This window comes from Carassius carassius, chromosome 36, assembly GCF_963082965.1.
Source record: "Carassius carassius chromosome 36, fCarCar2.1, whole genome shotgun sequence".
NCBI classification, from domain to species: Eukaryota; Metazoa; Chordata; class Actinopteri; order Cypriniformes; family Cyprinidae; genus Carassius; species Carassius carassius.
The window spans coordinates 6,633,754-6,653,896 of record NC_081790.1 but is presented as its reverse complement, the minus strand read 5'-3'; the positions used below and the strand labels follow the sequence as shown (position 1 = coordinate 6,653,896).

The 20,143-nt window shown below is 37.4% G+C and overlaps 1 protein-coding gene across 19 annotated transcripts in view; it reads left to right on the top strand.

Moving 5' to 3' along the window:
• nedd4l (NEDD4 like E3 ubiquitin protein ligase) overlaps positions 1–20,143 on the top strand; it is an 80,277-nt gene that overhangs the window by 44,271 nt on the left and 15,863 nt on the right. For 2 of the 19 annotated variants that reach the window (XM_059526011.1, XM_059526010.1), the window contains exons 6-15: positions 5,480–5,530; positions 7,666–7,727; positions 8,242–8,344; positions 9,179–9,339; positions 9,533–9,668; positions 9,863–10,048; positions 11,395–11,475; positions 15,854–15,910; positions 16,729–16,863; positions 17,338–17,508. In XM_059526011.1, the coding sequence (XP_059381994.1) occupies positions 5,480–5,530; positions 7,666–7,727; positions 8,242–8,344; positions 9,179–9,339; positions 9,533–9,668; positions 9,863–10,048; positions 11,395–11,475; positions 15,854–15,910; positions 16,729–16,863; positions 17,338–17,508 (1,143 nt within the window). Of the gene's footprint in view, positions 1–788; positions 2,207–4,963; positions 5,015–5,479; positions 5,531–7,665; positions 7,728–8,241; positions 8,345–9,178; positions 9,340–9,532; positions 9,669–9,862; positions 10,049–11,394; positions 11,476–15,808; positions 15,911–16,728; positions 16,864–17,337; positions 17,509–20,143 lie in introns of those variants that run through there. The other 17 variants (XM_059526012.1, XM_059526009.1, XM_059525995.1 and 14 more) reach the window with 16 other exon arrangements.

Sequence of the window (20,143 nt, the reverse complement as noted above, 5' to 3'; positions counted from 1 at the left end):
AGGAGTGGTCATGATTGTAGATTTTATATCTCTCTACGTCTTATGAAATGGCCCCTAGGCTGTATCCTGATTCATTGTTACTGTGTTGAAGGAGAGTGACTGTCTTGTGGTTTAAAACTTCCCTTGAGTATTTTTTTTTATATGGAGATGGAACATTTCATCCATGCCAACCCTTAAGAAGCTTGATGGGAAGTACTGCATGTCTCTACAGAGGCTCAAACATGAAAAGCTCTAGTGTTTTTTTCCAGTAAATGTACATTTCCTGGGTATTTCTTAGAAAATGTCCTTAACGATAAGTGGTAAACCTCTAATACTTTTTCTGCTTACCCATACAGGTCTGAGTAATGACTTGTTTTTGTGTTGTTTGGTATTTTTGGGAGTAAGTACTTCTAAATTTTTCTTTTACCAGCTTGATATGTGTGTAACACCATGTCCCAGCTTGTCTTGGACCAGTGTGCCCTGTATGTGGGATGAGCACAAAGAATTATGAGCTTTTGAAGAGTGTTTCCTGATTCAGCTGTGATCCCTCTATCTCTCATCCCACCCCCGGCGGTCTAGTTCCTTCTGACAGATCAGTAGCAGCTGAGAGAGTGCTGTTTGGGTCTAACCGGGAAGTGGGGGTGGGCGCCATCTGGATCATGTGACTTTGGCCACCCTACCCTCACCTTTGCCTGCAAGAGCGCCAGGCGTCCTTATCCAATCATGCCTGGAATGCAGCTTGCCACTTGGGCTATTTCTGCTGTCTGTCGCTATCGGACTTCAGCTAAAACAGTATGACACATGGGATAGTTTTCTTTTCTTTATTTCCCCATCTCTCCTGTTCTTTCCAGCTTTTACTCTCTCTCTCTTTCTCTCTCTCTCTCTCTCTCTCTCTCTCTCTCTCTCTCCTTGAAGTTTGTGGGTTGAACTATTAAGCTCCCTGGCAGCGATTCACTGGTAGCTGTGAAACAAAACGCAGCCTCTGTCTGTGAGTAAGGGAAAGAGAGAAAGAAAGGAAAGAGGGTGGATGAGCAAGACAGAGAAAGGGAGAGCAAAAGGGGATCAGACACACTAAACAGAAGGCGAGACAGATCCAGCAACAGCTGGACAGAGACAGATCAAGGCAGAAAGGAGAATGTCTCACCGGCTTCGGCTGTATTTTGGATCGGGTCGCAGTAACACTGCACCCGAGTTGGAGCAGCTAAATGGGACAGTGGAGGACGGAGACGAGATTGGCTACAGTAGCGCAGGGGCTATGATGTTCCATACACACACTCAAAACAGAGGACTTTCAGAGAGCCCAGAATCGGGTGCTTGTTCGGATGCCTCTCTAAAGCGAAGCTCTTCCATGTTCATCCCACAGCTCCAGGGTCAAACTGAACCACGGATGACCAAGAGCACCTCGGTCCAGATATCCCTTCAACGCTCAACTGCACCTCAAGAAGATTCATTGCCCTCTGATCCACCTCCAGGGTACCCTCAGGAGCCAGCTCCTGCATACACTGAGACTGGTGAAAGCTGGCTTTTACCTCCACCTCCAGCCTACCACAGAGGAGATGCCCCATCCTACCAAAGTCTAGAAACAGGTACTGAGCCTATCCAGCCTAAGAGGCAAGTGTTTTGCGTCCGGCCGTGTGATGGACAAAATGGTTATGCTAGTTTGGGTGTACCCAGTAATCAAGGGATTACCATTGGAGGTGTCTGTATTCGAAGAAGGTCCGCAGATGGCTCGGATGTCCAGCAGTTCAGGATCATGCCGTACAGTGAGAATGGCCAGAATGGCCACCATTGGTCTGTCCAGCAAAGCTCAGACAGAGGTCCTGGAACTCAAAGACTCGTCTTCCAGCTTCAACAGGACCAAGGAAGGCACCTTAGCCCTACTACTCAGGCTGACGTGAGTGATTTGGGCATAACAGGTACTAAAGGCAGCCGCTTGGTGCGGTACCCTCGGATCCGACTTGAGAGGAGCACTTCACAGCCGTTATATCCCAGAGGCCTTCCTTCCCGTCTCGGATCTATGCCAAATCTTCATGCCCCGATCTCAGAAATGGAGACTGAGAGTGAGATAGTTGAGAACAGTGCTCAAGGTTGCACATTCAAAATTAAGAAGGAACAGAACTCCCATCAGCCCAAGTTTAAGATCTATTTCAGTCAGGGAGGCGAGCACAGCCCCATCCTTGCACGGGATATTAGCTTTGGAAAAGCGCCTACCTACAGCAATCCACAGGTAATTACAGCAGAGGGTCTAAAGTTGAGCTAAATATGAAGCGCTTAATTTTTTGTACATTAACAAGCTGTTGTTTAGTCACTCAAAGTAGACTGTTGGGTGTAGACTTCTCAAAGTGTGTTTTAATAGTTTGGAAGTGGCTGGAGAATGGAAAAAAACAGATGAAAGAAGAGGTAGCAGGATTTTGGTGGAGGAAAAAGGAGGTGGGTTCAGGAATGACTTACCCACATTCTGGGAAGTAAAAATTCCACAAAAAGGGGGGCCAAGATATTGAAAAAGTGGAAAATATATAGAAGCCAGAATCAATTTCAGATGTAACTTCATTCATGGGGGCTTGTCCACTTGTGTTTTTCCCCCTCTCTTGAAGAGGAGCCTGTTCTATCTTTAGTCCTGTGTCAAGTGTTGTTTTTGGTTTTGAAAGCGGCCTTTCTCCTTTGGCCTGGGTCACCGTTCATCTTTTGTAACAGCTTTTCTGTGGTGATTAAGGTCTAATATATATATACACATACTGCTGTTTTTACAGCACTTTGTTGAAGTGTCATTTCTCAAACGTAGAAAATCTTCATGCATTATAGTGATATTAAGCTTAAGGCTTTGTTTTCAGAGTTTCTCACAAGCATTTGCTTTTTCCAACAGTCCTCCTTTTATTTTGCCAAATGTAATTTGTCATTCCCTGCAGGTTACCACTGAGTTTACTGGCTTTGAAAGTCCCTTCAGTGATTCATTCCTTGTTATCTTAGAAACCAATTCATCATTCATCAGTTTGTCACCAACCATTACTAGTACTAGAAACTAGTATTCATCATGCGCATTATTCATAAAAGCATCTTTCCGATGGAATGTGGAAAGCAGGACTTCAGTTTCACAGATGTTGCACTTGCAAACGGAAGGTCCGGAATCTCTGAGACGTCCACATTCCGCAATTAGGAATGTCATACACATACCAATTTCCGAGGCAGCTAATGGCAGCATATATATTTCCAGTACCTGCTCAAAAGGCTTTACTGGAAATGAGTCAGTCAAGGAGCTGAATGTTCCAGCAGGAGAGTTCCTCATCTGAACCTCTCTCACACAGATCTGTTTACTTCCAGCTGTCAAGCTGTTTTGAATGCCTCAAGCATGTATTTGTTGATGTGTCTTATGAAATATTCAGAATTATTTCTGAAGATAAGGCTTGTAATATATAATAACTTGTAAATTCCTTGTTTACAAACAATATCCGCTCTTATAATACAGTTCTGTATCAGTATTTGTTTTTAATAAGATGTTTTGCTGAATTTACCAAATGTAATAACTATGAAATTTCATTCGTCACTTATTGCATTCATCCCCTGCGGGGTGAATGGGTTTCCTGTAGACTTGCCAGTGCTCTCAGGTTAATACATGTGACTGTTTGCTGTCTCACAAGTTTTAGCAAGCGTGATGAAGAGATGGTGTGGGGGTGGGGGGGAGATCTCACTTAAGTCTGCTGTGGCAGCTTTCTTACAGAGCTCAGGATTTTGAGCTTTAAAAAGTCTGTGTGTGCGCATAAGTGGAAGAAGAACAGTTTGATAGAGTAAAAATGAAATTTAATGGAAGAGTCAAGCTCTGTCAGCATTCCCTATTGCTCTCTGGTATCTTGCTGTTGTCGCTCAGACAGGAACCCCGCTGCTAAATTTGTGGGGGCTCCAGTCTTATTTTAGCATGTGTTTTGTGGATCAGTTGTCGGAAGTTTTTTCTCAGGTCCTATTGTCATAACCCTTTAACCTAAATTTTGTGGTCCCTAGATGTGTGACATATAGCTTAACAAAGTAATGGGATCCTTTTTTCTTTTGGTCTGATGTTTGGTTTATTTAACCTTTTTTTGTGTGTGTGTACTCGTCTCTTTAAACATGGCCTCTTGGTTCTCACTTCCCTGCTGTCTTGTAATAGACGATGAGTAAGCAAATATTTATTTTGAACACTCAGGGCATTGTGTGGGAACGGGGCTTTCAGGGTCGCTGTGAAGTTACAAGACATCAGTTAAATCATTTTTACTCCTTCAGAGCATCACTTTTATTGCAGAAGGATAGGAAAATAGTTTCCGTAGTGACAGGAATCTTTGCCAAGACACAGTGGACGTAATTCTTTTATAGTGTGACCTTTAAGAGTCAGCTAGCTCCTTGAGCTTTCTGCAGTAGGTCATTCCTTCATACCTCTGGGTTAATTAATTTTGCTTCTGTATGTGATTCACAACTGCAGTTGGTGACTTAGAGGCTGTAACCCCACTTGGCTCTGAAATGTTTAACATTTAATCAGAGGAATGTCTCAGACATGGTGGGTTTTTCGTGATGAATAGGGGCTTGAGAATGTATTTGTGGCCCTGTCGTTCACTCATCATCACAAATAGTGACTCATACTTAACCTTTCCACAATAAATGAGCTTTATTATCCACCCATTCTGCTGTTCTGGTGCTCACAAACTGGGTTAAAGATGATTTTTTATTTTTGTTTTGTTTTGTCTTTTGTGTTTGTTTTTTGTCTGTTTTGTTTATTTATTTATTTTTTTGTTATGTTATGTTTTGTTTTCACTTTCTGTGCTCTGCTTTGCTTATCAAGAGTGCTTTTGGACTATTTCTGCAATGTTGCTAAAGCCTTAGGATAAGTGTTGCATTAATGTCATTTTTATTATGATGCATGATCATGGCGATTCATGTACATTCAGTGCGCTAAACATTGTGCACCCCAAACTGGGGGTACGTACTTGTCCTTGTCTTAATAAGTTTATTCCACACACAGGCTCACATTCGTCACGGTCGGTCAAAGAATGGGCATTTCAACCATGGTCAGGTAATATACTGGTCTAACGTGACCCAAACACCTGACAATCACAGCTGACAATCTCACAGTTTGGCTTATTGGAATGGGTGAATGGATTGAAGGCTTGTGATTGGTGGTTCATACATTAATACACTCCTACTTTGACCTTTGACCCTCACTCGTTGGCCATCTGTTGCTCCTCACTGGGTTGGTTGTCAGGTTTTTCCCATTTGAAGTGACGCTTTTGAAATTAACACTGCTCTTATTACTGTATTTGCTTCTTTTTCTTTTTCCCATACATTCACGTTCATTCATTCTTATTGGGTTATACAGGTGTGTATTTATCCTCATCTTTGTGGTTTTCCTTGCCACAAGTCCTGCTAAAGTCAATGTTTCACAGTCCAATCTCTGAATTACTTTTTTTTTATTTTTATTTTTTCTGATATTTTAATTTCGTCTCGCTCTCTCTCTGTTGTTTCTCTTTTTTTTATGCAGACCAGAGATGACTTCCTTGGGCAGGTGGACGTGCCTCTTACTCATTTACCGGTAAGCTTGTGTGCTCTTATGTTACTCAAGTAAAAATCTGGTTTGATGTTTTAGTAGCAAGTTTTAGCTCTGAACTGAAAAGATTGAAATTATTGAGGGTCACATGACTGTAATTAAGCAACTCAAATGTTGGAGCCCATATCCCTGTACGGAGTGGAAAGGGAATTGCTTGGAATGTAAACACGCAGGCTGCTTCTGAGAGGGCTATCCCAACTAAAAAAAACCTCTCTGCCAAAAATGGGACATGCTTCCAGGGTGGCCCAGTTTAGCCCCTACCACAACATTGTTCAATAATGCAATGATGCCTGGTCAATTCAGCAATCCATTCATGTGTAAATTAATTTTATGATGTGGAATACTTGCCCTATATGGAATTACATTTGTTTCCATAATAATGAACGAAACTTTATAAAACCGAACGTTACTTTTTCAGAAACTATCAAAAATATGCCATTACAAAAAAAGAAAAAAACAATGAAAAACAATGAAAACGAAAAAAATGAACTCAGTTGCACAAATTTAACAGGCTCTTCAAATATGCTTCATTCTTTAATGTTTTTCAAAGATTCGTTTTCGCTAATCGTGGATTCTGAATTCATTGCCACAGATTTCGCTTATGCTTCGCTGTTTTTCGTTTGGTGTTATGACACAAAACTCTCGTGGGGGCGGGGTTAACAGTGATCTACTCTGATTGGATAGTGAGCTTTTGATGGACAGGTGCTCTCTGACCGGGAAGTGTTTTTCTTCTTTTATAATGGCATATTTTTGATAGTTTCTGAAAAAGTTACTTTCAGTTTTATAAAGTTTTGTTCATTATCAGCTACAGTTATATATTTATGCACAAAAACGTGATACGGTGACAAAATAAGAGTAGAAAGAATATAAATGTTTTATGTGTGTGAAAAATGTCCATTATTAATGTAAATAATTAAGTATTAAGAATTATTATAATTATCATTAATGCAAAAAATATAAAATATAAATAAAATTTATATTAATTATAAATGTTTTCTAAATTCAAAATAATGTTTTTGTTATTACAAATAAATTGTATATATTAATTTATATATATAATATTTTTTTACTTTTATTCTTTATTTGTCTAAAGTGTTGTAAAAAAAAATATTAAGCTTTGAAAAACAATATAAATTTGTTTTCAAATGTAAATACATTTGTGCTTTAGAAATGTGTAATGTATTTGTAAGATATTTGTATTTGTTACATTTTGTAATGTAATTAAAAATAGTTTGAAGAATAATATAAATATACAAATATTTAGTACAGTAATAAATATCTAGTACTTTATTGCTTCAAAATCATCCAAAACACACAGCGTCTCAAGAGATATAGGTGTTGGCAAGTTTTGTGCTTGACAAAATGATTGGTTTTCGATATTGTGTTTTGTTCTAGTTTACTTGTTTTGAGCAAGAGATCGTTTTCCTGGACATTTAGGAATGGAACGGCTCTTGTTTTTATTGAAACTATTTCCAGTGGCAAAGTGCGATTTCTTTGCTGGATTGCATATAAATGCTCACTCACACAGAGTCTGGTCTGTTTTCCTTTGCGGCCGCCTACATATCTACTGTTCAGTTCTGCGTAGTTGCGCTCCAGACCACGCGCTTCTACTCTGCCTGCTCTTATTGTTGAATATTTAAAAACGGTTTCCTATACTTGGATCAGACGTGAATATATGGATTTATATTTCCTTTGGAGTTGGTTTATTGATTAAGCTTCCTTGTGGATTTTTGGTTTAACTGGTTTTGAAATCTGAATGCGTTTCACCTCCTGTTTGATCTAGACCTGCCAAACAGGAAAACTCTCCCGTTTTCCTTCAGGGCCTCCAAACTTTCCTCACATAGTTTTGGTTTCGCCACTAGCAGAGGTGCCAATTTCATCAATTTCCATCAAACTGTAGCCACTAATGACCAGCCGTGAATATCCAACCTGTGGGCAGTTTAAATGTAACAGGAGAACAGTGTTACATAAGACAGCTGAACGTCATCCAAGGGTCTATATCTCCCGTTCTCCAACCCCCCAAACAAGCTGGGACTGTTATGCTTTATGAAACTCCACTAGAATTGGCCCAGATTTGATACAGGTTACTTTATTTTCTATGGTGTTTTGTTGATGTATAGACAGAGGACCCTGCGATGGAGCGGCCGTACACATTTAAAGACTTTCTCCTGCGTCCAAGAAGGTCAGTCATGCAGATTTCACAAATGCAATACAGGAAAATTAGCAGTAATATTTAAAGTTACAACAGTGTTGATTTTGCACTCTGACCTTATTCAGAGGACTGGACGTTTGATACAGTACAGCACATTTGAGATTTGTATGTTCTTTTGGAACGAAATGTGCAACTACCACACGAACACCTGTGAATCCCCTTAATGCCCTGTGGCTATAGTCACAGCCAGAGATTTTGCACAGGAACAGTTAATGCATGTGGATTGCTCTTTGCTGTATTTTAATGTTATTCTGATGACTACTTCACTGTAAACTATATTTTGCTTTAGAGTGATTCTTAAAAAAAAAATATTCATAGGCAAAATATTGGGGCTTTTTAAAAGATCAAAAATTCAAGCAATGAAATTCCTTCTAATTAAGGGCTTAACAAATTCAGTTAACCGCTTATGTAAAGAATACAAAATATGTTTGGTTTAGTATACTCTGTGATGACTTGTGTGATGACATGCTTTTATGTCCTGTAGTCATAAGTCTCGGGTGAAAGGCTACTTGAGGCTGAAGATGGCCTATCTGCCAAAAAACGGAGGGCAGGAGGAGGAAAGCAGTGAGATGAGAGAAGAAGCTGAGGTAAAACTGACTAATTAGCTAAATCAATTTTGTATAATATCAAAAAAATTAAATGTTCATTGTCAGTTTTATTTTTTATTTTGTATATGCAGTAAATTGATTCAGACAGTCCGATTTATCAACCAAATCAGCAACTCACTTATAAATGAACTAAATTAAATTAATAAGACACGCTGAAATGTAAGTAAATGAGTTATACATAAATAATAAGGGCAGTGGCATCTAAATTACTGCACATTTCTTAAAAGTTAAAAACTGTAACTGAAACTATTTTAGAAAAAATCATGTGAGTGGAATTATAGTTGTTGAAACGTAGATTTGCATTAGAACCAGAGATTACTCTAGTATTATAGACCAAGGCAGATAACTGGCCACAGATGGCTTGAAATGTTTTCCATCCAGAATGGAGACACACTTAAATGTCTCCTTTCTTGCTTTCTCTCCTGCTTTTTAACGATTTTAGTGTCTATTCATCCTTGTCCCCACAGACTTCATGGCATTTTTCGTTTAAAGTATGCCATTTGGCTCGAACTCGTTTGACTGTCTGGCATCTCCTTGCTTTAACTTTCTACGCTTCCTGTTCTGTGACTTTTATTCCTTATGTTTTTCTCTCTGTTAGTGGTGAGTGCTCTGTCATAGCAGCTGCAGTACTGATCATAACACATTCAGATGGAATAGGAGAAATTATTAAACATAAAAAAATAGACATTTTGAGACTTTCGACTTTTTAAATGTTCTTGAAAACAGCCCTGTCCCCAGATTTTTTGTAATGAACATTTTTGGTGACTTTCTCACTCTCACTTACTCTTCTGTCTCTCACTTTGTTCTTCTCAGGGCTGGGAAGTGTCAGACTCCACGGATCCAGGTTCACAGAGACCTCAGCAGCTCCTGCCTCCGCTGCCCCTGGGCTGGGAAGAGAAGGTGGATAACCTGGGACGGACATACTACGTCAACCACAACAACCGCACCACACAGTGGAAGAGGCCCAGTAGTGTGTATGTGACCCCTTTTGTCCTTTCTCAAAAAGCACATGTAAAAATGAGCAAAAACACTGAAAGTCTGAATATCGATGCGATAATTTGTCTGCAAGTGACTGGTGCCATTATGTTGAATTTATCATGATATTCTGACAATCTTACCAGACTTTGATATATGTGGAACAATTTTTTCTCCCTGTCTCTGCTTTAGGGATGTGGTTTCAGAAACGGAAAGTGATAATAACTTGCGGCAGATTAACCAGGAAGCCCACAGAGTTTTCCGCTCTCGACGGCACATTAGCGAAGACCTGGAAAATGAGCAGCTGGACATCAGGGACATAGACGACGTTAGTATTTAACCCTGACCTCTGCAGCTATGATGTGAGCTAGATAGCATCATCAGTTTTGTGAAAAGTATCTGGTTCTAAATAAGGCTTCTCACTTTGGTTAAAAATCATATGTTTTTACATATTTAGTGCTATTTATTTTTTATAAAAGACGTATTATGTTAGGTTTTCATGCATATCTTCCCTTTCTTCAGTCATGGGAACCCATATCAGAGGAGGACCCAACTTTAATGACAGACGGTCTGAACCATTCTCTGTCCGGACCGGCCTCTCTGGCGATGCCCCTTTCCAGCACTCCAGAATTCTCGGATGAAATCAGCCTTAGATTGTCTCTTGCTCCAGACACGAACGGAGAAATCCCAGGACCCAGCTCTGCTGTGGTAAGACAGAACAAACAAAGTTTTAAGTCTGCTGTCATCTATACATCTATATTCGAGGGTCACAGGAAGGCACTTTGGCACCAGAGTAACCTTTTCATAGTTCCTAGAACTATTGTCAGGAGATCCCTGTTTTTGGTGTGTTTGCACTGCAGGAACTAGGAACGTATGTATTTCTAGGAACTTCATTTGGGGGAACTAAGTTAGCTCCTACTTCAGAATAGGAACACCAGCTACCCGGCATTTTTAAAAAGCCTTGTAAGAATATTTACTTCACAATCATGGTTAACATTTATAACGGTATTTACCTGTTGCTTGCATCGTTTATTTATTTTTTATTTTTTATTGTTTGTTCACATTTGTAAATGCCGCAAATAAAGACGTCGCTGTCAGCAGCTTCAGGAAGTCCTCTTAACAGTTGAAATGATACAATAACAAAGATATTGTTTTCCTCAGCAGACATTCAGGAAGTAGGTAAACACACAAAAGAGTTTTTAAGACACTCCAATGTTTTTTTTTTTTTTTTTTTTAAACACATTTGCCTCATCAATCTGTTGTATAAATGCAGTATCATGCTTGTAGTTGTGCGGTATGGCTCTGTATCAGCAAAGCTACTTGTGTGGGTATTATGTGTGATTTTCTTGAAATGGTGAGTCAAATTATGTTATTAAGAGTGTCAAAACTAATAGCTGACTCTACACATGTGCACCTCTGTACACTCATGCTGAATCACTCATTGAGTCATTGTGGGGGCAGCATATGGGTCCTCTAACTATGGCTGTTCACATTGCACTTAAGACTGGATTGTTTTTAAAATTCAATCTTTTGGACAGAGTGACTTTTGTGGTATTTGCATGTAATGAAACTGGGTAAATCATTGCTTATTTGTTCAGACAATGTAGTTTGCATATCTAGACTGTCTGGAATAGACTTAGACAGAATCTGGGGTCTTGTTTCTGTTTCTAATTGTGTTAAACAGACCTGAAGTTGCTACACTCTTTTTTTATGTGGCCGAAAGTATAGTCAAATTAGTAAAAAAATTAATTAATAAAATAAAAACAAACAAGGGGCCTTGAGAGGTATAAACTGAAAATGTTGCAAAAAATCATGACAACTGCCTCAGTGTTGAATTCACAAAGTGTATCAGATGCATAAGCGCCAGAGGCATTACTATTTTAACACATTCATGCAAATGCATATGTGTCTGAAATCGTTTTTCTTTTTTTATTACTTTGCTGAATTCAGAGCCTATGCTGTTCAGAGGACCACTCTGTAACATATTAGATATTTATGTCTTTATTTATTTATAACAGTGTCTAATGCCTTTTTATCTCTTTCTCTCACTCCAGCAGAGTCATCTTTCCTCTCGGCTACGCTCCTCTAGTATGACCGATGGAGTCAGTGATCAAACTCAACCTCCCACGCCAACGGTACATCTGCTTTTCTCCTCCTCACCTCTCCTTCACTCTGCAAGTGGTGATTTTTCACTCACTCTCAGTACTATACCATTTTTCACTCTTTCGGTGTCAAATCAAGAGCTATAAACTCCCTAACACATTCAGAAGTTCACCTGATTTCAAAATGTTCCTGTTATCTGTAATGAACATCTTGGCTGCTTTTGGGAGTGCCATGAATGTGATAATAGGAATCTTTAGTAACACTTTATATAATTCTTTAAAGTCAACATGAAATTAAAATTTTCCCTGGCTACCTCAGTAAGACACATTCCTGACTTTATTGTAATTGTGATTAATCAATTCCAATTCATTTCAAAAACAATTCTATAAATTCTTTTATAAAGCATGACACTCCTGGTACATACTGAGTCCCAAATTTTTGTATGCGTTTTTATATTTTTCGTTTTGTTTTCATCATCCTTTCCAATTAAAATTCTTGCTACAGATGCAAAAACGCAGAAAAATCCCAAATTGTTTTATGACGGACATAACTTTCAGAGGCAGTTTGTGAACATGATTGACACAACATGAGGTCGTATTTATTTTTTAATATGTGTGAAAATTCGGACGAGAATTCCGGACTCAGTTTGCAAAGACCTTAAAGGCGCGTTCACACCAAGCACAATAACGATAAAGATATAGTTCTAAAGATCGTTCTCAATATTAAAGAATAGCAGAATCCATACTACAACTATAATGATAAAGACACAGAGAAACGATATTGTTGGAATCATTTTCAGAATGATTTTTTCCATCTGATGAATGATACAAACATTGACAGCCAATCAGAATCCATCCTGCTAACGAGCTCGAGAATTTAAAGAGGCAGACGCACGTTAGCTTAGAATAAAACAGACGATATTGTTCACTGGTGTGGAGGCTAATATCGTTATTTTAATAGTTATCGTTCTTGGTTTGAACGGGGTTTAAGAATCAAAAGGAAAAACACATTACATAATGCTTAGTAGATCATTATTGCACATAAACAGGTAGTTAGAAATGTCATGAAACTTTGATTAGTATATTATATATATATATATATATTTTATTAAACATTCATTTATTCATATTTGATCTGTTAAACATTATATTATAAAAAAAAAAAACGACTAAAACAATGTTATTATAAAAATGTCACCTCTTGTTTGGTCAGAAATGTAGCACCTGTCTAAGTGTTTGTGTAGTTTTTGTGTGCGTATGTGAAATGATAATTCAGAGTGACTTGTGAGGTATTATTACACTCCTAGGATTTATTTATTCAAGCTGTAGTGGTGATTATGATGTCATCGTATGTGATAAGTTGACATGTTTCCATGGTGATATTGTGACTGTGAGAGTTCTCTTAATGGATCGTTTAACAGTGTAGCTCAGTAATGTTTGTAAAAAGTGCTGCGTTCTATGAAAGAGCTCATAATCGATTGCGTCGCTACACGAGGGCATTTCCAATTTTTAAGAGACAGCTTGCCAAAATAATTTCTCAGTTACAACCAGCAATGATGTAGTTTGTTTCACGCTTTAAAGATGCACAAGCAAAACATTTCTTTGGTAAATAGTGCGCTGTCTCTTTAAATGATCCTGTTTTACAGCAGATAAGCCACATGTGGTAGATGACATTACCAATGTGGATGAGGTCACCGTGTGAACTGATCCCGTTCCCGTTTGCATGAGGCAGGAAACAGACATAGACACTGGATGTTTCACTGGAAGTGCACCACATCTATGAAGCGATTGTGCTTCATTTGAATGGCATGAATCCTAGCCTTGAAACTTTTATGTATTTATTTTCTGCAAGTTCCTGCAGATGTGACAGTCTGATGATCCTGTCTGCTTCTGTGTGCTATAAGTCTGTTTGAAATGAGGTTTGTGGATGGGTCATGAGGTTGGGTTAGTCCCTTGAATTCTTTGGTGTCCATTTCATTATTGCATTGTGGCATTTAGAGCAATGCATGCTGGGAATTTCCAAGATAAGATCTGGCAGCTCACAAAGGAGAGCTCCAATAACCTTGTGTTGTGTATTAAGATCAGTTGTTAAACCTTATAAAGGCATAAAGCAAATGTGATTTTTTTTCCCTTTGCTGTAAGCCTTGTATGATTCAGTTGTTTGTAGAGCTTTATCTATATGAATACTAGTTGTGCTAACAAGGTTTTCAGAAGTTTAACAACACATGACTAACCGGGACTTGTCACCGCAATTACATATTATTGCTTTTTTGTTGGTTTGATTTGCTTCTATTGTCATGGATAAAAACATCTGCTAAATGACTAAATGTAATGTAAATGACTCTAGTTTACCCATAATTCATCATTTCCTCATTCTAATGTTGTTCCAAATCTACTGGAGCTTTTATCTTCTGAAGAGCACAAACAATGATTTAAATGAATGTTTGTGCTGCTCTTCTTCATACAACAAAATATTGTGACCAGGGCCTGTCATGCCCAAAAAAGTACAGCCCGATACTTGTACTTAAAATCTAGCCCATACTAATTATATGGCATCTAGACTTTGAATATATTTCACAGGGTCTAATTTTATATTTTTTTGCCCTTCTCAATATTTTTCTTTCTATTCCTCTGAACAAAGTACTGTATGTCACCCTGATATAAATTGACATGGATGAGTACATTTTATTTTTTTGTTATGTATTTATAGTGTTATATCTCTCTCAGTCCCTGATTTACCTGAATCACTCTGGAAGATGTTATTCTTCTGCACCAAGCTTTTGCAAATCATCTCCTAATGCCTTGAATCATATAAAAGAGTGGTCCTAAATGTCCAAAGTGTGTCCACTTAAATAGTTTGAATATAAAGTAGTCACATTAATCTTTTTTTAACTCCACACTTCAACAACATTCTTGACCTTTGAAGCTTTGAAGTTACATCTACTTAACACTGGGGGGAAAAAATGCTTTCCCTCATCCGCCTGAATCCTCTTTAAATAGGAGCCCCGTTCCATGTCCTTTATGCTTCGTGTCTACTTTATTTTGACAAGAGGCCGATTGGTTGGTGGCCCGGTTCTCTCTGGCTGTGAAGTGCTTCTGAGAGCTTCAGATGAGGGATTTCGCTATAGTCACAGCAAATCTGCCTGATATTAGTGTGGGTGAGAGGTGGCATTTCCCCCACACTTCCTGTCCCTGTGTGTGAGGAGGCTGACATTTCACACGAGTGGAAATGTGCAATCATTACTTGAGTGGATGGCTAATCGGATTGCCCTGTTTGAGCCAAGAGTGTCTTTCATTACATCCATGTAAAAGCAGATGGAAAGCATTTCATTGTCTGTGTGAGAGCTGACTCTTTCAGTATTTGAAATGTAAACTCTTTTGAGTGCCAGTCGGATACAAGCCCAGGTGTGGTTTCCTCTGTTTTTATAGTCAGTGAGTCAGTGGGCATGTGAGTCAGTTTGAAATGCTGAAGGAAGCTACTTATTTGGATGATTCTTGGAAACTTTTTAGATCTGTCATTGTGGAGAGAATTTAATCTCAGGACAGTCTCGGTTGCTGCGTTTATGGAAGCGACCAAAAATACAGTAACAACAGTAATATTTGAAATTATTAGAGCTTATTAGTATGATTTCTGACATTGAAGATTGGAGTAATGGCTGCTCAATTTAGCTCAATTTTGCCATCACAGGTATTAATTACATTAAAGATGATATTGTAATAAGAAACCGTTATAACAGTTTGTAATATTTCATTTTTTACTGGATTTTTGATCAAATAAATGCAGGTTCGGTAAGCATATGAGTATATATTACCAATGTATTTATTGGGTAGTTATTTTAGTTTCATTTTAATGAGCTTCGTTATGATTTTACAGTATGACTTATATTAAAGGAATGGTTTAACACATTGAAAATCCTGTAATCCCACAAAATGAAAATCCTGTAATATTGAAAATCCTGTCTTTTATAACACAAAAACAAAATGTTGGCACTGTAATTATCTCTTAATTGCAAATTAAGTCATTTCTACAAATATGCACCTGGGCATTTCTTTCACTCTCCTGTCACTCTTTAATCAAATCATGATCTGTTCTCAATTCTAATCATGCAACAGTGATTTCAAATTAAATACACTCCCTGGAGTTCATCTAATCACATCTTGTTAAACCAATTTTTTTGGGTTGCTGTATCCTTACATCACACTGCAGTTTACCTCTAACAATATTTCCCCCTTCAGCTGTCAAAAATCACCTAAAATATCCAAAACCACCCTAAAATCACTTCCCCATCTACTCTTCGTTACACTTTCTGGCTGACCCTGTCCTTCCATTTGCCCTCATTTCCCCTCTCCCACTGGCCCGAAACAGGGCAATTGCCCGCCCCATCTAAAAGCAGCTGTTATTGTCCAGCAGAGCACCCAGACCCGACGAACAAGAGCACAAACGGTCACAGGCGTTGAGGACACCATGGTAAAGTCCACATGTTGTACATTTATGTCTTCTTGGTTCTTCTTCATTTATTGATTCATTTGTTTTTTTTATATGTGTTAGATTTTTATTAATTATTTAAAAAACATTTTATATACATTTTTATTAAATTAATTTGTATATACATTCATAATTTGCTTTAATTTATATATTTTTGTTAGAAGTTTTCTTCATTAATCTATTTCCATTTTATTTTAAATTAATTTAATTTGTTTCATGATATTAATTTATACTTATAAGTGTATACTTTTTGCACATATACAGTGTAATTTAGCCATTTTTTATTTATTAAAAGCACTTTTTTTGGTAGCACATCTCATTTCATTATTTTTTATTATTTTATACCAGCTCTTTTAGTGTGTATGTCTATAAATTTAGAATTGCGAGGGATCGATTTACACCCCAATTTGTCCATCTTCACCCTACATATAAATTCACCCAGACATATTTATCGGATGCCTTTCTAATGTGTTCATAATACTATTAAAGCATGTCCCCTTGTGTGGAGTCTGTTTTGGATGCTGTGTTTAGTTGTGCTTAGATGTATTTGTATCTACATTTGTGTTTGTGAAAATGTGTGAGCATTCTAGTTTTAAGTGTATAATATTCCTACACTCATCATATTGAGTGTCATATCAGTTAACAAGGCTTCTCCTATAGATATGACCCGATATAAAATCTATACAGATCCATTTATTGTAGCAGAACTGACAGTGATACAGATTTTAATATCACCACGTTTCTTCCGCTGCTTTGTCTTGTGAATATGCAAACTCATCTGTTCTTTGCACTCTGTTCAGTCTCCATCGGCCTCCTACGCCCTGACCACACCAGGCCTTCCGCCAGGCTGGGAGGAACGCAAAGACAACAAGGGACGGACATACTATGTCAACCACAACAACCGGAGCACCACCTGGACGCGGCCCATTCTGCAGGTAGCAAAGCCTAGCTAAAGCTAGCCTCCAATGTTTTTCCAACATCATCCACTGTCAAATCTAAATGTCTTCCATGGTTCTTCTCTTCTCTATCAATCCCGTCGTCTTTTTGTTGCTCTGCCTTTATCTGTCACAATGTCTGGATGTTATTTCCTGTTTTCTTGATCTATTTATTGCTACTCTGGTTGCTCTTGATTTATATCTTTATTTTTCTGTTCCTTGGGGTAAACAAAATAAATAAACTATTCTGTAGTCATTTTCAAACCAAACAGACTTCTGTGTTTTTCCCCATAATCAAAATAAACCTTACAAATATTAATCAATTTAATAGTATTCATTTCCTAATATAGTATTTTAGACCTTGCTCTCCATTCTGGGCCCCTTTTAAACCTTGAATGCACACTCCGTGTTGGACGGCGTGCCCCTGGACAAGACCTTGTGGTGACAAGTTAATTGATGTCTTTCTTTGACCAGCAGCACACTGAAGATGGAGCCAGTGCCTCAGCTGCGGCAGTAGGGGGCGCTACAGCAGCCACGCCCCCCGCTTCCACCCCTTCCTCCTCCAGCGGTCATCTAAGCGAACCACAAGTGCGCAGACCTCGTAGCCTCAGTTCCCCCACCGTCACTCTCTCTTCCCCACTAGAGGTGAGAAAATCCACCTTTTCCTCTATTCTGTCCCCTAACTTCCTTCTGTCCTTTTACTTTGCCCCTCCACCTGATTCCAGTCCATGTATTAAAGGGATAGATTGCCCAAAAATGGAAAATCTGGCATCATTTACACCCCATCCACTTGGTTCGAACTTACGTATGAGTTTCTTTCTTCTGTTAAGCACAAAATACATTTTTGGGAGAATGTTGGTGACCAAATAGCTGACAATAACCATTGACTTCCATAGTATTTTTTTTAATACTATGGAAGTCAATGGCTACCAGCCACTGTTTGATTACCAACATTCTCCAAAAATCTTCTTTTGTGTTCAACAGAAGAAAGAAACTTGTACAGTTTTGGAACAACTTAAGGGTGAGCAAATTATGACAGAGTTCATTTTAACAGTGTGATTCGTCTCTAACAGTCTTGGCTGTGATCAACCAGTATTTTGTGTAATTTCTTTGTAATTTTATATGTTTTTTTCTAGTGTTACCAAATAATTTTTCATTTATATTATTTACACTACTGTTTAAAAGTTTGAGATCTGTAAGATTTTTTTGTTTTTGTTTTTAAAAGAAGTCTCTTATGTTTACCAAGGCTGCCATTTACACTAAAAGAGTAATTTTGTGAAGTATTATTACCATTTAAAAATACACCGTTTTTGTAATATTTTAAAATGTAATTTATTCCTGTGATACAAAGCTGAATTTTTAGCATCATTACTCCAGGCTTCAGTGTCACATGATCCTTCAGAAATCATTGAAATATCTATTAACATGAATGATTAGAACAATTGTTAGGTATTAAAATGAGCAGAATATATAAAAATATATTTTCTATCCATAAACATTAAGAAGGTCTCTACTGTCACTTTTGAACAATTTAAATTATATTTGCTGACAAGTTTCTTTTAATTTTTCTTTCATTTTATTAACTTTTATTTTGTAATTTTGTATTTTATAAAAAAATTTGTATTTGACACTTGTCCTTGCCATATTTTGCTTTGTTTTCTTCTGCAAATTAGTGTAACAGTGCCAGTCATTGTTTCTTTTTTGCTTCATACATATTGTGGTTTTGTTCCTCATGTGTTGGCTTTGTCGGCTTATTGTGAGGAATATTTATATTATATGTGTTGACTTATGGAGTTCTGGAGGAATAAAAAAGATTCCTTCTACATAAACTTCTGAGGAAATTATTATTTGCACAAAGCTCAAATGTCGATATGTTTCCTTCAGTGTGTGTCTTTGATTTTAATCATGACACATGTGAGATTCAGATTATCATTCATGCAATTGACAAAGATAGTTATTTCATCACATTTAGGTATTTTAAACACCTGTTTTTTTCCCCATTGCAACAGTGCAGTGTAATATAATTTCAATATCCATACACAGTTGTTCAAAATAGGAAATCAGATTCTCGTTCTATGCACACTGGCTTCTTTAGGTTTGAACAGCTGAGTAGCCCTTGTATTATGCATGGATCTGTTTTATTATGGAAGCCTGATGTCCCAAAAGCCAAATCAGTTGAGAGACAATTTCCTGACCCATCTGCTCCAGACTTTTCAATTCAAGTTAATTTAATTCACTTTGATGCAAATTGATTGAAAAAAGTTTAGGAATATGTCCAAACGTTTTTTCAATAGCCAAAGGGCCTTTTATTTATCAATTTATTAGAAATCGATTTTCTGCTATTTAATCACATTATGCACAAAATTACATAATGAATTCAAAAGTATTGTATTGTACATCACGTGTGATGACACTAATCCCAAGCCAGTACTAATTGACATCCCACCCTTCTGTGACCCATGGTTTGTCTGTATGTGTAAGTAAGCAACTGACTTTCATAATCATAAAAAACTATGTTAACGCGTGATAAAAAAATAATTTTTTGGCATTAATCAGTGAATGCATGCGTTAATGCGCTAAGCATAGTATCTGATATATGAAGTAAATGGATAGTTAGCATGAGATACTTTGGGGAAAGATAAGGTCTACTACCCAGATATTGGTATACAAATATTATTTTGCCTATTGTGGCATTCTGAGGTCAGGTATTTTGCATAATAAATGTTAAAATGTATATTTGCTTTCTTGGTCAGGCAAGTTCCTGCATAAATGTGCTAATTTTTGTCTTTCATATCACATCTTGGTCACTTTATTCTCCCAAAATGAAATATTTTAACTAGTGGTTCAACGAATCACAAATCTCATGGTTTGAATCACATTACAGTTTTTGACTCATGAATCATGATCATGCTGATCATTTTTCGGATCAGCAAGAAAATATTTAAATTTAACTTGCTTTCCATTTATCACTTAAAGCGAAGTACTTCTTTGATACCACAGCGAATACTACTAGATTAACTAAAATTTAAACATGATTAAAGAGACAGCCATTAAAAACAGGAAAAAAGTACACAAATTACAAGCATAGATAAATAAAACAGAATGTGTTACAAATAAATAAGGTTGGCAGTACTCAAATACAGAAATTTAATAATTAGGGAAAATAAAACTGCATAGTGTTCACTGTATACATTCATAAAAGATATCTATTTTTATCACAGCTGTTTTGTTGTTTTAATATCATTATAATGACAGCAGCAGTATTTGTAGGCTGCTGTCC